General features: G+C 38.8%; 1 protein-coding gene across 8 annotated transcripts in view; it reads left to right on the top strand.

Moving 5' to 3' along the window:
- Nucleotides 1–10714, top strand: part of LOC129780249 (transient receptor potential-gamma protein) — a 313946-nt gene extending 303232 nt beyond the window's left edge. For all 8 annotated transcript variants that reach the window (XM_055788307.1, XM_055788306.1, XM_055788309.1 and 5 more), the window contains one exon: nt 8579–10714. In XM_055788307.1, coding sequence (XP_055644282.1) covers nt 8579–8983 — 405 coding nt within the window. In that variant the 3' untranslated portion in view covers nt 8984–10714. The remainder of the gene's footprint in view (nt 1–8578) is intronic.
- The last annotated feature ends 6767 nt before the right edge of the window (nt 10715–17481 follow it).

The following is a 17481-nucleotide window of genomic DNA, read 5'->3' as shown; positions in this document are numbered from 1 at the left end:
CAATAGGAAGTATCCCGTGTCGGGCACACGTACAGAGCATTGGAGACAGCAACATCCTAATTACGAAAACACTTGTAATACTAACCTCGAGCCAACCGCGAATAATCGGTTACATATTACTAACATAGATAATAAGAAAAATTGTATTGAACTCCCGGCCCCGTGAGGCTAACGCCATATGAGCCTTTATAAAAATATATATTTTGGAAAAAAAAAAAGACGGGTGGGTAATGTCGGGGACATAACCGGAGTGACGTAGGACTATACAAAGGGGACAGCTTTTGCTGAATATATATTTTAAATATATTGTTTTATTTTCTTCTGCTACGTGAATACCTACCTATCTACCTGAAAAATGGATTAGTTTACTGTTTACTCTTCATGAACATGTTGGGGGTTCTAAAAAGAACCTTTGGTGTTGTGTTTTTGCGTTTTTTTTACAAACTTTCTCAATTTTTTCTCGCTGTCTTATAGTTAAATCTTGATTTTTTTCCGAAGGCTTTGTACTTATTAAATGTTAAACGCAGGGCATCTTTCGACGTATGCACATATCGTACAATCAAAGTGATGGCTGTGATAGGGGATGCATAGGTGGTCATCAGCTCATTCACTATCATATATTTCACTATTGAGCACATTACCGTACCTTAAACTGTTTCCGTGTTTCGGAGACGAATGAATTGTAAGATTTGTAGTTTCCGCAAACAAAGTAAATAAAAATGAAAAAGACGGGTGGGTAATGTCGGGGACATAACCGGAGTGACGTAGGACTATACAAAGGGGACAGCTTTTGTTAAATATATATTTTAAATATATTGTTTTATTTTCTTCTCCTACGTGAATACCTACCTATCTACCTGAAACATGGATTAGTTTACTGTTTACTCTTTATGAACATGTTGATGGTTCTGAAAAGAACCTTTGGTGTTGTGTTTTTGTTATCACTCGATATTCCCATCTTGTTCGGTTAAACCTTCCTGTTTAGCTATTGCGTTTGCCACTCGCCACAGCTTTCACAGTTGGAAAATTTCTTCCCATCCAGCTTGTGACATGTTGTTCAGTAAATTACATTTAATGCGACGTGCCGGAGAAACACTTTGCCACTCACTGAAACTAATTGTTGCCTTGATGAGCGCCGAACCGAAGCTGCTCTGTTCTTGATGCGGGTTTTCTGATTGTCGTGAGCAGCTTTGCAAGCCAACTTGAGCACTCCGACGGCCGAAACTCTATAATCGCTGTTAGGTATACTGGTGCTCCGGCACCAATCCGTTCGGTCTAGTTACCCTTGCGGAGCAATCAGTGAATGCGACCAACAGGGAACTGGAGACCTGCACGGTTCGAGTGAGACTTTGCCTTTCCCTTAACTTGTCCTCCTTTGTTACGTCCACGATACCGATGCCGTACCACCACACGGGTTTACGGTTTGAAAGAAAATAAGATATTTTTTTTGGGGTCCGCGTGTTTTATACTTTAGCGGTACACACTCACAGGATAGAGAAAAATCGGCAGACTCAGCCAGAGGGGCGAGTCCAACGAGACGAACGAATGAGCGTTAAAAGGGAGCGATGGCAAAAAAATACATTCATTACGATTTGTTCGCTCGTTGGATTCACATGCAGGCTAAAAAGGGTCCTTTTCAGGATCACAATATTATCTTCAATCTAAAGAGTTTATTGTTTTGTTATCACTCGATATCCCCATCTTGTTCGGTAAAAACCTTTATGTTTAGCGATTGCATTTGCCACTCGCCACAGCTTTCACAGTTGGTAAATTTCTTCCCATCCAGCTTGTGACATATTTTACAGTAAATTACATTCAATGGCACGTACCATTACCACCACTCAGTATCGGATTGGAGCTAATTTTAACCTGTAATTGAACATTTGCGATGACAGTGGTACAGTGTCGACTTTCAATGTGGGGTCATAATTTGGACCCCGAACTCTATGTTTACAAAAATTTCCAACTAAATATGTCGCATTACATGTCCGTCCAATTAGCTAAATGTCGAGATAAGTGTAAATTACTGTACTTTCAATCTAGAAGCAATTTAAGAATTGGTGAAAATCAATAAGCTCAGAACAACTGCCAAATTCACATACTCATCATATCCTGGCAAACAAATTATGAAAAAATCAATTTGTGTTTTATTATTATTTTGGATATTGTTTTAGAAGGCATTGAACTGTATTTCATAAACTCTTTTTTGGAAGGTTTAATGGCCCTGAAAAGCGCCTTGTTTTATGGAATGGTTCCAATTTAGAAAACTTAGTACTCGTGGTTTTGAAAAAAAACCCATTTCGAACGCTCTCGATGCCGCCTTGTTCTGGATTTGCCACCAAAGCAGTTTGTATAAAGAACAAACTTTTTTCTTCTGCTACCTGATGCCGTTTTGCGATTGCGTTTGCCACTCGCCACTCGCTGCAACTGCCTGTTGTCTTGATGTCCACCGAACTGAATGTGTTCTGTTCCGAATGCGGGTTTTCTTATCGTCGCAAGCAGCTTTGCCAGCTAACTCGATCACTTCGGCGGCCGAAACTATATAACGCCGGCTAGATGGACTGGTGCACTGGTACTAGCGCGCTCGGCCTAGCTACCCTTGCGGGAAACTCCAGACCAACACGGTTCGAGCGGGATTTTGCCTTTCCCTTCACTTTTCCTCCTTTGCCATGTCCAGACATGGCTGCTTGGGTTGGTTTGTTGATGTGTTGTGATGCGAACTGATGTGGTGTACGGTTTTAATGAGAATGATCGTTACGGGAAGAAGGAAGGTATTGTATTATAGAGACTTTAAACTTTTGCAGTTCATTCGTTTCTAGCCTTGAGAAAGGCCCTTTGAAAACTCTACTCTACTCTATTACTCTACTACAGCGCTACCACCTCCGCCCTCTTGCCTTGAGAAAGGCACTCGATCCCTCGCCGTCCAGCTCGTCCAGCAACGATGTTGTCCAGTCGGTGTCCACACAAAGAATGATCGTTACGGCAGCGGAGCGGGGATTTTTAAGCTGACTGGCTGGCTCGAGAGTTACGCATGTGTGAGACTGCGACCAATGTTTCGTTCATTTTTTTTCTTTTTCCTTCTCAATCGTGCTTCATTCTATTTCGCTGCTGCTCTGGTTGCCCGTTTTGGTCGGTACGATTTGAGGAGCACAAAATGGACCAATCAAAAATGGGCACATAGTGCATTTTGACAATGCTTGATATTTCACAATTATTCAATTATTTATCTCAAGAAAAATTAAATGTTATTCGTTATGATAGATGCGTAGATATATTTCCTATCAATTGATGCAAAAACCTTTGCGATCTATTGAGAAATGCTCGAGTTATAAGCGTTCCAAATCTTGCATTTTTTCCTACTTGTTCAGTGCCTAGATTTCCATTTCACCCCCTATATCTTCCGGTTAGACGTAGTCCTACGTCAAAAGAACTGAGGTTTTGGAGACGAACTCTACGATCTGTCGAGAAATAAACGAGCTATAAGCGTTCTGAAAAACCAACAGTAAATACATGGACGAATGACCTTCGGATTAAAGCCCTTTAAAATAAGAACAGAGCAGCAGGAAATACATAGAGGCGAATGAACTGCAAAGTTCAAAGCCTCTTAAAAACAAAGAAAGAAGAATAAGGAAATACATAGCTCATCATGTTGCTCCTTAGTTATTTTTCTATACAATGCAGATGTAACGTCATTCATTTTTCAACATCAGTTATCAACCAAAGAAAGCAGTTCTTGCTACCGAGAAAATTCGTTAATGCCATCCTGCATACAATGTGTTGTAATTTGAAGCCATTTTTAATTCGGAAACCATGCATTTGTGAAAACTGAATGATCAATTTAAAAGACCCCAACACCAATAAGTTCAAGAACAAGATAAACAAAATAAATCAGTTTATATTATATGTCATATTATGTCTCTTTAGAATGCATTGGTATTGTGAAAAACTTTCAATAACTCTTCTTTGAAAGGTTTAATGGCCCTGAAAAGTGCCGTGTTTTACGGTGGCTGGTTTTGCCACCAAAGCAGTCTGTATAAACAAACTTTTTCCTTCTTCTACCTGCTTCCGTTTCGCGATTGCGTTTGCCACTCGCTGAAACTAGTTGTTGCCACCGAACCGAATGTGCTCTGTTCTGTTCGGTTTTGCGGGTTTTTTTTTTATTGTTGTGAGCAGCTTTGCAAGCCAACTCGAGCACTCCGGCGGCCGAAATTCTATAACCGCTATTAGGTATACTGGTGCTCCGGCACCAATCCGTTGATGCGATGTGATGTGAAACGATGCCACACAACCACACTGATTTACGGTTTGAAAGAGAATGATAGAGATGGGCAAACCGTTCACGAACGGTACGAACGAACTAGTTCGCCGAAAAGAGTGAACGAACGGTCGTTCTTTTTCAAAGAACGGTAATTCTCCCCACGAACTGATTGCGATCGAACGGTTTGTGAACGAACTGATTCCGAAAGAACGGTTTGCGAGTGAACTGTTTGAGAGTGAACTGATGGAGAGTGAACTGCTTGTGAACGAACTGGTTCAGAACGAACTGTTTGCGAGTGAACTGTATGGGAAAGAACTGATTGAGAGTGAACTGTTTGGGAACGAACTGTTTGAGAACGAAGTGTTTGCGGGCGAACTGTTTGCGAACGAACTAGTGCAGCTGAACTGATTTGCGCTGGACGGAATGAACAAATATAACGAGAACGCTTGTAAGGAAAATAAAACGATATTGTCATGACGAGCAAAATGCATCTAACGCAGGGTTTATTTTGTTAATGTATACTCAATTTTGTGTTAAAAATTAAATTAGATTTTCGTAGTTTTAAAAGAAAAAATATATATTTTCAATTACATGTATTCTTTCAATTCCGCCTAACATTCATATATTTCGTGATTATCAGAAAAAAATCTGGGGGAAGCTGGGGCGATTCATGGATTCATGGATTAGGTAAATATAAAATTTTATAGTGAGGGCATGTTGAGAAAAAAGTTTTTTCGTGGCTTTCAATTCATTGATTGGCCTATTGCGTGTACGTGTTATTGTGATTGTTTGTATGATTGATTGTTAGTGAAAATCGCTGTTGATTTTTTTCCCTGAATGACCATTATGAAATATGTAATCTTACATGGAACCAGTGTGTTGTCCAAAAACAGAATATGAAAAATTGCACATATTTTGTGCGGATCAAATTATTACATAAACACCATACGTACACTATCCAATCCAACGATATCAATTAATAGCTGTCTATTGATGTTGGGTTCCAGCCAACATTCTATGTTGTTCTTAATACCGCTAAACGAAAGAACGGTTCAAAAGAACTGATTCACGTAGATGAACGGTTCACTCACTAACCGTTCATCAAAGTGAACTGTTTTGCCCATCTCTAGAGAATGATATATTTTTTAGCGGATCCGCGCCTTTTGTACTCTAGCGGTACACACTCACAGGATAGAGACAAATCAGCAGACTAAGCCAAAGGGGCGAGTCCAACGAGACGAACGAAAGAGCGTTAAAAGGCAGCGATGGCAAAAAAATACATTCATTACGATTTGTTCGCTCGTTGGATTCACATGCAGGCTAAAAAGGGTCCTTTTCAGGATCACAAAATTATCTTTAATCTAAAGAGTTTATTGTTTTGTTATCACTCGATATCCCCATCTTGTTCGGCTAAACCTTCCTGTTTAGCGATTGCGTTTGCCACTCGCCACAGCTTTCACAGTTGGAAAATTTCTTCCCATCCAGCTTGTGACATGTTGTACAGTAAATTACATTTAATGCGACGTGCAGAAACACCACTCAGTGTCGCATTGGAGGCGATTTTAACCTGTAATTGAACATTTGCGATGACAGTGGTACAGTGTCGACTTTCAATGTGGGGTCATAATTTGGACCTCGAACTTTATGTTTACAAAAATGTCCAACTAAATATGTCGCATTACAGGTCCGTCCAATTAGCTGAATGTCGAGCTAAATGTAAATTACTGTACTTTCAATCTAGAAGCAATTTAAAAATTAATGAATATTGAATAACCGGGAAAGTCCCCAACCATAAATAGGCTCAGAACTACTGCCAAATTCACATACTCATCATATACTGGCAAACAAATTATGAAAAAATCAATTTGTGTTTTATTATTATTTTGAATATTATTTTAGAAAGCATTGAACTGTATTTCGTAAACTCTTTTTTGAAAGGTTTAATGGCCCTGATAAGCGCCGTGTTTTATGGAATTTTAGAAAACTTAGTACTCGTGGTTTTGAAAAAAAAACCATTTCGAACGCCCTCGATGCCGCCTTATTCTGGATTTGCCACCAAAGAACAAACTTTTTTCTTCTGCTACCAGCTGCCGTTTTGCGATTGCGTTAGCCACTCGCTGCAACCGCCTGTTGTTGTCTTGATGTCCACCGAACCGAATGTGTTCTGTTCTCAATGCGGGTTTTCTTATCGTCGCGAGCAGCTTTACCAGCCAACTCGATCACTTCGACGGCCGAAACTATATAACGCCGGCTAGGTGGACTGGTGCACTGGTACTAACGCGCTCGGCCTAGCTACCCTTGCGGGGAACTCCAGATCAACACGGTTCGAGCGGGATTTTGCCTTTCCCTTCACTTTTCCTCCTTTGCCATGTCCAGACATGGCTGCTTGGGTTGGTTTGTTGAAGTGTTTTGATGCGAACCGATGTGGTGTACGGTTTGAATGAGAATGATCGTTACGGCAGCGGAGCGGGGATTTTTAAGCTGACTGGCTGGCTCGAGAATTACGCACGTGTGAGACAGCGACCAATGTTTCGTTCATTTTTTTCTTTTTCCTTTCCAATGGTGCTTCATTCTATTTCGCTGCTGCTCTGGTTGCCCGTTTTGGTCGGTACGATTTGAGGAGCACAAAATGGACCAATCAAAAATAGGCACATAGTGCATTTGGACAATGCTTGATATTTCACAATTATTCAATTATTTATCTCAAGAAAAATGAAATGTTATTCATTATGATAGATGCGTAGATATATTTCCTATCAATTGATGCCAAAACCATTGCGATCTATTGAGAAATGCTCGAGTTATAAGCGTTCCAAATCTTGCATTTTTTCCTACTTGTTCAGTGCCTAGATTTCCATTTCACCCCCTATATCTTCCGGTTAGACGTAGTTCTACGTCAAAAAAAAACGTGATCTATACACTCTTATCTGATTATAAGCGAAAGCTGAAGATATAACTCCTAAAAATTAAGTTTCTACAGCGTTTTTTCCGTGATGTAATTTGATGTGACACACCCTTTATATATAGCAGTAATACCACCGGGGAAACACTCAACAACATGAAGCATCTCTCATAATACTTGCTAATATTGCTGTTTTTGTTGTTTTCATGGGTTACCAAAGATATAGTGATGTGGGTGAGGAATGTGGAAGAATGATGGATGCTGGTGGAACAAATATTTATTCGCATGTGGCCGAGTGTGTGTCAAATGCGGAAAGACCGCAGGAAGCGCGACAATACTCAGTGCAATGCGTGCATTTAAGTAAAGAAACAAATTGCGATACATTACCAGTTCATGTACACTCTGTCCAACTTCTATAAGACCAGGTGATGATCTTGCTGCTTTGTGTCATTGTAAACAAACAATGCATCAATTTATATTCTGGTGTGTGATATTGGTGACTACCATACACTGCATGATTATCATACGTGTGTGTCCAAGCGCTGAGCGTAAACGAATGTTTTGTATTTTTCAAGTGTCAAGTTTCTATAAGACCAGTTACATTTTCCGTTGTTTTACTAGTTTTTATCAATAAATCTGGAAAATGTCAAAGAGAAAGGGGCTCATGGAGAGAGAAGAAGACAACTCGCTGCATTTCACCAAGAAAATATTGGTATCAGAGAAATTACTCGTCGGATTGGACGATTCCATCAAGTAGTGCTCAATTATTTGGCGAACCCCCCCGGATACGGTAAGAAGGAGAGAGCTCCACGTAAATCGAGGCTCTCTGATCGGGATATGCGGTAAATAGCTGGAACAACTTCGAATACTTCAAAATCGTTTATCCAAATAAAGCAATATTTCAATTCGAATATTACTCGGGTGACAATTCGTCAAGTTTTGGTATAAAACCCTGACATGAAGGTTGAAGCTCCTCATCTTACACCATCTCACATCGGCAGACGTCTGAGTTTTGCCAAAGCTCACATGAACTTACAGTGGGAAATGGTTTATTGCGACAAAGAATGTTTCCAAAATAATACATTTCGCTAAATACCACGAAACGTTTCTCAATGTTTAGGTTATCTTCACTGACGAAAAAGAATGTAGAATAGAAGTTGGACAGAATGTATTGTTCCCGCAAAGACAAGGAAGAATCGCTGCTTCTAGAACTGCTTCTAAAAAGCCACACAAATCATAAACCCTTTTCAAGGACTTTGAAACTTTGTACTATAGAGTTCTTCATGAAATTTCGTTGCATTCATAAATAGTATCCTAAATGATAAACAAGCAAACTATATAAAACGAATGCCTAGTCCTACGTCCTAAGCGACCGTGTCTTGGTTGCAAACCCCAATAATTTTTATTGTCCTCTGCAGGTGCTAAAACGTGCTTCCAGTGTGCCCACGCGAGTGACCTGTGACGAAGGTGTTGTCGGTTGCGCTGGTGCAGTCAACGGAGGAGACTCAATCGACGAGGGCGTGGTTCCGTTGAAAACTCCCCGCCATGAGCAAACTCAAAGCCAGCACAACTCGCTGGAAAACCAACTGGATCCTCCGCTGACTCCGTCGACGACGGAGGAAAGTGTAGATAACCAAGCCCACACGCGAATCAGTTCCACGGAGCCGCTGCTTAGGATACAGGGTCGGGCGGTGACTGTTGGTGAGCTTACGACCTCCGACGGACGAACCAGTGGACACAGTAACGACCATGCACGATCCACCTGTCGGATTCCGGGAGTCACCCCCGTTCGCGGACACTTCCAGTCCCAGGGCTGGTTATAGGGACTGTTCAACAGAGGTCCCGTGTACATACAATTAGTTGGCTATTGATATTCGAACAGCTCGGCAGCATGAGCAAAAATCTAGTCTTTTAGTAGGAACACAAAAAAAACGGAAATCGTTCTTAACTGCCAGCTTGAAAACAGGAAAACTATGAAACCCATGTAGAAGAGTCACTTAATCGGATGTAAACTATTTAAAAGCAAAAATTCTAAACCAATTGGAAGAGAGGTTATGATTTCGGTGATCACCCATCGTCTCTCCTTTCGTTCTATTCACTTTCCCAAACCGCATGAAGGCCTAATAGCGCTTCTTTGGAAAGAAGAGTTAGTCGTGGGACGACTAGTTAAATGTAATTATTTAGTGTAGAAATTGTATAAGCAGATATGAGAACTTCTCAAACACTAGCAAAGAAAAATGGGAATTGTGCGCAAAACACTTAGGTGAGAGTGAGTCGAGAGTTTTCCGCCGACATCTTCCAGAATTTATAAGCAAAATAAAAAGGAGGAACTCAAGCGAAAATCTCACTCCTCCACCGACACAAGTAGGATATAGAACCAAATTGAACCAAACGTAATTATTGAAAGTATGGAATTATTGGTAAATATAAATATGTTATCCGCATAGCAGAGAAAAAAAAGAATTTCATAAACAACAAACACGGAAGGGACCACGTCTCTAAAACAAAAAAACAAATCAATTGGCAAATGTCAAATTGGCGTAGGAACGATATCAAACAAAAAGGAGCGAAAACAGAAAATTCAATCTGTTAGATTTTATCAACACACACAAACAAAAACAAACAAACAGATGAGCCAATAACTGAGTAACGAGACGAACACACCATATAACAGTTTTATTTGTTATCACAGAACATTGAAAGAGTTTAATCGAATTTTAAACACTAATAGCAAAGATATTCGCAATCGCAATCATAACACATACACACACAAGCAACATTTACTACCACACCAAACATTCACACAAACACATGAAGGAATTTTCCTGAAAAAAAAAACGATGAAAAGAAAACTAAGGAGGCCTTATTATAGAAGAAGTAATACATGTTATAACAGAGAAAAAAAAGTGTTTATATTCGCAGTAGGGTACACCGGTGCGGCTACTGTCAGTGTCAGGATGGAATGGTGGTTAGAATAACAACAACACTAGTAGTGGTGTAGTATAATCGAAACATAGTTCTTAAAACAATGCCCATATACCCGTAGCGACAAACTGTTGGAACGTAGATTTCAAACCATTTCTTCAACTACTTACTCAGTCTTATGTTTTCTTGTTTTGTTTCAGTTGTGTATTTCAAACAAAAGCGGGGGAATTACCTGAGGTCTCGCTATAAAATCAATTGGTGGCTAGTTAAGAATATAGTTGAACATGAACACACACGTACAGTTGAGATACTACTACTGAGGAGATGATAAGTTGGTTGGGGTAGACCAAAAATGTAGTTAAATATTCAAATAGTCACTTATAATTCCCCCTCTTGGTGGTGCGCAACCTAAAAGGTGAGGGAGCATCACTAAGAGGGGCTGGCTAGAGATTTCCAATTAATTATTCGATGGAACAAAAGGGAGAATATAGTAACCATATTCAGTAGTTTACGTCGTAAATTCCAGTCATTGGTTACATACAGGTTACTTATTAAGCAAGATAAAACCAAACCACTGTGTAATTAGGAAGAATCGTTTGTAAGAAATTGAAATATATGAAAAAATGGGAAGACCACTAACTGTCTATTACTTCTTGAGCAACCCTACTGCATCGCGCGCACTTCATTTCTGCATCCAACGGATTTCGCGCCAGCTCGTCTATGAGATTGGTATGACCCTCTCAGAACTTAATGAAACTTTCTGGGCGTGAAGACCTCACCTAATTGAACAATTTGACATACTTAGTTTTCCGAAAACTCTACTCGAAAATAGTAAGTCCTACAAAAAAGTGATCTGTGGAAGAGTTTTAGGAAAATAATTGAATTTTCAGAAAAAAATACTGAAAAAATATTTTTTTGAAATCCTACACTGAAAAAAATCGTTTTTAAAAACTTAAAGTCAATTTTCTCAAAATGGTCATCTCAGATATTGATGAAATTATAAATAAATGGTAGATAAATATGTGCCCTAAAACTCTTCCATACCTTGCAACTTGTGCATATTTAAGACAAAAAAGTTTTTCCAACAAAAACTTTTTCAATATTTCATTGAAATTAAGTTCATTTCTTTTTTTCAGTGCAGAAAGCCAACCCAAAATATATATAAAAAAATAATAATAATAAAAATGTGGAATGAGCGTGAGACCTCTAGGTATTTATTTCAAATCAAATGTAATAAAACTTATGACATTTTTTGACATTAAGTGCATTTTTAATACATCTGATCTTATACCATGTACATGTTAACTCATATTCTAAGAGATACAATCATCATATCTTTCCTATTTTTTTCTTTTCATCTAACATTTCGAGAATTTTTGGATCATCTACTGAATTTGAAAACCTTATAGCTGCGATTTTATTTTCATCTACAGGAATAAAGCAATGTAAGTTTTGTGTTCCCGATATTATTTTCGCGTGATTGAATAATTACTCAAGTTCACTTGCCTTTTTTGTATGTAGTTCTTTGAATACGTAACAAAAATTCAACTTCGTGATACATTTGTCATTTTGTTTAACTGCCCAATCATAAAGCTCTAGTGCTGTCTTTATTTTCTTCTTCTTCTTCTTTTTGGCTTTAAGAGGGTTTAAACTTTTCAGTTCATTCACTAGAGGCGAGTGTCTGGATTTTATTTCCAAATCATCAATTCATCAGTTTTAAAACCAATCGATGAATTTGTGCCGTATTTTGATGATAAAGTAGACAAACTCATAGATCATGACACAAATTAGAGGCGAATGAACTGAATAGTTTAAAGCCTCTTTAATCCAACATCATCATCATCATCATGACTTTATTTACAAACAGCAGTCTACTTTTTTGCGAAATAAAAAAAAATCTTTGACGCAAGAAGAAATAAAAGTAATTTGTGATTTTTCAGAGAATTATTCATTCATACTTCAAAATGCGGCACAGGATTATCACTGGATTAACTCGCAAGCAACTATTCACACATTTGAAATATACTACAAAAAAAGATGGTAAACTAGAAAACGTGCGCTTAATAGTTATTTCAGAAGTTTTAACATACGACACTGTGACTGTGCATTTGTTTATTAAAAAATTTGATATAAATTGTGTAACGACATCTGATTTATTTCTTCTACTTCGTGTCGTTTCCGATCTACAAATTGCACGATGCGGCATGTTGTTAAGCCGCCATCAGTCTCAAAGTTAATTACTGCTCAACGCAGCTCAAGTTGGCACTGACCCGCACACATATAAACACCAACACGCATGCACAAATAACTAAATGCGCACTCACCAATATGTCCAGATCGTGTTCTCTTTTGATTGGCTGCTCTGGCGTCTTTGTTCCCAGCGTCCTTTATCCTCACCGCTTTTCTTTTGTTGGTTCTCTTTCCACCAAGATGGCCGCTACCACGATGCTGCTGAACCGGAACTTCCACCACCACGGCGATGTAGGCCGAACAGCGCCGCCACCCAGCGTCACAAAATCATCCGCAAACACAGCTACCACCGCTCCGTATCAGCTTCTACGCCACACCAACTTGCCAAGCCAGAATTGCCGTAATCCAGCGACAACCACGTCAAGGCTAGTCTCCGCCAATGCCAATTTTTTCCGCTAGGACGATGAGGCCGTCCCACAACCACTATTCAGAGGATGACGAATATTCAACTTCTTATTTTTTTTTTTTAGAAATCACTTTCAAATTTTGCACTTATGATCGTAACCACGCTTTTAACTTCCGCGAATGAACATTTGCTAAACGAGAATTTCGCGACGAAGGCCGTAAGCACGTGAGGACTAATGATTTCGCGATCACGCTTTATCTTCGCGAATACAACCGCCGAACACTCTAGATTTTTGCGGTGAATCCCGCAACGACGCCTTTATCCTTGGCGAAAATAACACTCAGCCACCAAACAAATATTATTCTGCGGCAGTGACTACAACCAAGGCGCTTATAGCAATGTATAACAGGTGAAACAACATCATCACTTCAATAAGAAAGGGATTACGGTTTGTGGAGCGGGGGTTGTTTGTTTTGTTATTGCTAGGATACGCCATTTTTGCATTTTCACATGAGAATGAAATTCTACAAAATCATCCCTTCTTTTTCATAAAATCCGCGAAAGACGAACATAGTAGGCATCGTTCGAATAAGCATCGTAGCAGTTTGTAGAGAGCCGCCGGCAGCGTTCTGATGCTGTTTGTAAACAATACCGACAGCAATTCCAATATGGCTGAAAGTGCATTTTATATGATTGTTTCACCTGGTATATATAGATGCGCCTTGACTACAACGACGCCTTTATCCTTGGCGGGTTTAATTCCTGGAACTTTCCTCGTAGAGATGCGACCAAAGAGAATGGCTGCCAATCCCCAACGCCCTGAACTTGTACGCCACGTGTTTCCTCAGGGAGAAAAACAAAGCCGATCTGCTCCCGATCGTGGTAGAACTACTAATATCTTTTATCCCGCATAAGGCATGCGTGGTTCTTTCCCTCGTACATGTGTTAGTTCTCTCATAGCAATCTGCCACCAACATTACCATGTCTATTTGTATGTGTTGTCCGTTGGCTGGTGAGTGCCTCCCGTCACCATGTGGGAATGTTGCGTGAGTGAGCGCATGTTGTGTTGCGTGTTGGAATGTGTGGGTGCCCCCTTGAGTAACTGCAGCAAAATTAACTGCAAATGTAATAATTGTCAGAAAAATAATCGATTTTACTAAAATGACTTTCATGTCCGCTCCATCGGCAGCAAACAACAAAAACAAAAAGAATTTCGCCAGTCTTTGCAATTTCAAAAAACAGGAAGTGGGTTATATCTATGGTATAACCGCAAGGGTGACGTAGGACTATCGTTGATTTAGAGATCATTTGTTTGAAGTTGAATCTGAATTCATTATGAATGAATGAATATTTGGAGAACTTTGAAAACGAGAGCGTTACGTTGGAGGCACAAGGTTTTATGCATCCAATATTGGATACGGAAATATCCTACTGACGGGGAAGAATAATCTTCAAAAGCTATCCTGTTAATTGCGATTGATTGAAAAATCACAAAACCAAATGTATTTGGTCACAGTATCACATGGATAGAAAACATTAAAATAAACTCTTTCACATGAATGTAATTTTAAATTCCCAGAGGAACTGACAGATTATTTTCAGTAACGATTAGATATTTCCACATTTTCCTCGATACTGGAAGCCCACCAGCGGTTAATGCTAACTCGATAACCATCTGTTAATAGCACTTGATTGAAAAATATTTGGTCACAGTGTTACATGGATAGAAAACATCAAAATAAACTCTTTCACATGAGTGTAATTTTAAATTCCCAGAGGAACTGGCAGATTATTTTCCGGATCTGTATGCTGAATGGCATACAAACGGAAAGAATTCCGTGCGTGTATGTGTGTGTGTAGCGGCTTCTTCGAGATCTTCCCGGGGAACCGTTTGTGGCATCACTCTCCTTCTGATGGATTCCCTTCTGGCCTAAGGTGCACAAACAGGCTCTTGGTGACACCGTTCATCCGCGCTTTCATGATAAATGAAGAGCTTCACCACAACAGCGACAACATGCTCCAATCGCTGTTCAATTAGAACTGAGTGGATTTCCAAGCGGCGCTCGCTTATATACCGATTGGTGATTTCAATAGCCTGTTTTGAAAGCAAATTGAAAGACTATTGAAACAAGTTTTTGGATCAGAAAGTAACAAGTATAGAACGCGTAGACATTTTGTCTTTCGAATGAAGTGTTTATCATACCATTTCGTTCAGTTGTTTAGGAGTTATTAAATCTCGGTCTCCGGCGTAACGCTTTCGTTTTCGAAACTTTGATTTTACACTCCGGTATAGAAATGAAAGACGTAGTCCTACGTCAAAAAGTTTACGGACTAGAAGCAGAAAGGCATTTATTTGCCACCTCCCACGGGAAAGGACCCTTTGATGCAATAGAAAGGACTCTAAAACGAACGGCAAAGAGAGCAAGTCTTGCCCAAGATTACGGAAACATAATTCAAACAGCACTAGAGTTTCATGGTTGGGCAGTTAAACAAAATGACAAATGTATCACGAAATTGAGTTTCTGTTACGTATCCAAAGAACAGCATACGAAAAAGGCAAGTGAGCTTGAGGAATCATTCAATCACGCGAAAACAATATCGGGAACACAAGAGTTTATTTGCTTTATTACTGTAGATGTAAATAAAATAGCAGCTAAAAGTTTTCAAATTCAGTAGATGATCCCGACATCTTCAAAATGTTAGATAAAAAAAAGGAAAGATAGAATTCTTTCTAAAATAGGATTTCTTAGAATATAAGTTTACATGTACATGGTATAAGATCAGATGAATAAAAATGAATTTAATGTCAAAAAATGTCATAAGTTTTATTACATTTGATTTGAAATAAAGACCTCTAAAACACTCATTAAGCGTTTTTATTATTTATTTTATGTTCTGCACTAAAAAAAGAAATAAACATAATTTCAATAAAATGTTGAAAAAGTTTTTGTTAGAAAAACTTTTTTGCCTTAAATGTGCACAAGTTGCAATGTATGGAAGAGTTGTAGGGCACATATTTATCTACCATTTTAAGAAAATCGACTTTTAGTTTTTAAAATCGATATTTTTCTGTGTAGGATTCAAAAAAATAAGTTTTCAGTATTTTTTACTGAAAATTCAATTATTTTCCTAAAACTCTTCCATAGATTACTTTTGACGTGGGACTACGTCTAACCGGAATATATGGAGGGTAAAATGAAAACCTAAACACAGAACATGCAGGAAAAAATGAAAGATTTCGAATGCTTATAGCTCGAACATTTCGTACTGGATAGGAGAGATGTTTGCATCACTTGATAGGGAATATTTCTACGCATCTATCGCAACTAACAAAATGTTGTTTTTCATTAGATAAACAATTGAATAACTGTAAATTATTAGGCGTTATCTAAACGCCCTAACTGCATCGTTTTGATTGGCCCGATTTACGGTTTCCCTAACACAGCCATCAAAACCAAGCAGCCTTGGGGAAATCGGCATTGCAAATACATGAAAGTAGGGGGACTTTTGTTCTCATCGAAAAATGTTCCCTAACACAGACTTTAAAACCAAGCAGCGAAATCGGCATTGCAAACACACGAAAGAGCCTAGAGGCGAATGAACTGAAAAGTTTAAACCCTCTAAAGCCAAAAAGAAGAAGAAGAACACACGAAAGTAGGGCTTTTGTTCCCACCGAAATGTGTTCCCTAATAGAGATTTCTAAACCAAGGTGCCTGGAGAAATCGGTATTTCAAATTCATGCAAGTCGGGGGTATTTTTGTTCCGACTGGAATGTGTTTCCCTAACAATGACTTCAAATCCATGGAGCGTGGGGAAATCGGCATTGCGAATTCATACAAATCGGGAGTATTTTTGTTCCGATTGAAATGTGTTTCCCTACACAGACTTCAAAACCGAGGTTTCTGGGGTAATCGGCTCTGCAAATAAATGCAAACTGCGAGTACTTTTGTCCTCGCTTGCCTATGTGCAGAGTGGAATATGTCTGTCCGAACATGATCTTCTAAACTTAGGAATCTGGGAAAATCGTGCAGACACTAGAAGCGAATGAACTTCCCAGTTTCAAGAAAATTCGAGATTCGAGAAGTATGTACACTTTTGGGATGTAAACTTCAGAGGGAAATGTAAAATAAAATAATCGTTTGATATTTTTTTTTGTCTTTATTGGAAAGATTTTCAGCCAAACGTTTGATAATTCTTCCGTACATATATTTTGTTCTAGTCATCATACCAAACGTAAAAGGTCCGTCATTAAATTTACTTGTAACGAAGAACAATCAATCACAATAAATGAATTGACTTTACATGGCATTTGTTCATTTTTTTCACTCACAGAGCAAATATATTGAACTCAATTGAATTTGGAAACTGTTTCATTCAATCAAGAATTTAATCAATACAAACGAATGATTGCTAAGCTAAGGTAGTTCCACGTCAACCTTGCGGTTATATCATAGATATAACCCACTCATTTTTTTTGTAGGACTTACCATTTTCGAGTAAAACTAAAATTATAAAAAAAATCACAGGAGGGTTGTGTCCGAGACACCAAGACCGCATAGTTGACGTAGGATTCCGTAAGGCTATCTGTTGATTTTGGATATGTTTGAAGAATTACATCGTTAAACTCTTTGATAATGATTTGGTGACCCTGAAAAGTGTTTGCTGAGTGATGATGACAGAAGAATACTAAACAGTTGTTGGATGGTGCGTATCAGATAAAAGGTACCGAAGTGGAACGAGATATGATGAAAACCGTCCTCTCTGATCCTAGACGAGATGCCTCCTATGTTATTTATGGAT

This window comes from Toxorhynchites rutilus, chromosome 3 (genome assembly GCF_029784135.1).
Source record: "Toxorhynchites rutilus septentrionalis strain SRP chromosome 3, ASM2978413v1, whole genome shotgun sequence".
Lineage (NCBI taxonomy): Eukaryota > Metazoa > Arthropoda > Insecta > Diptera > Culicidae > Toxorhynchites > Toxorhynchites rutilus.
Note: the sequence above shows the minus strand (reverse complement) of the source record. Positions and strands in the feature narration are given on the sequence as shown.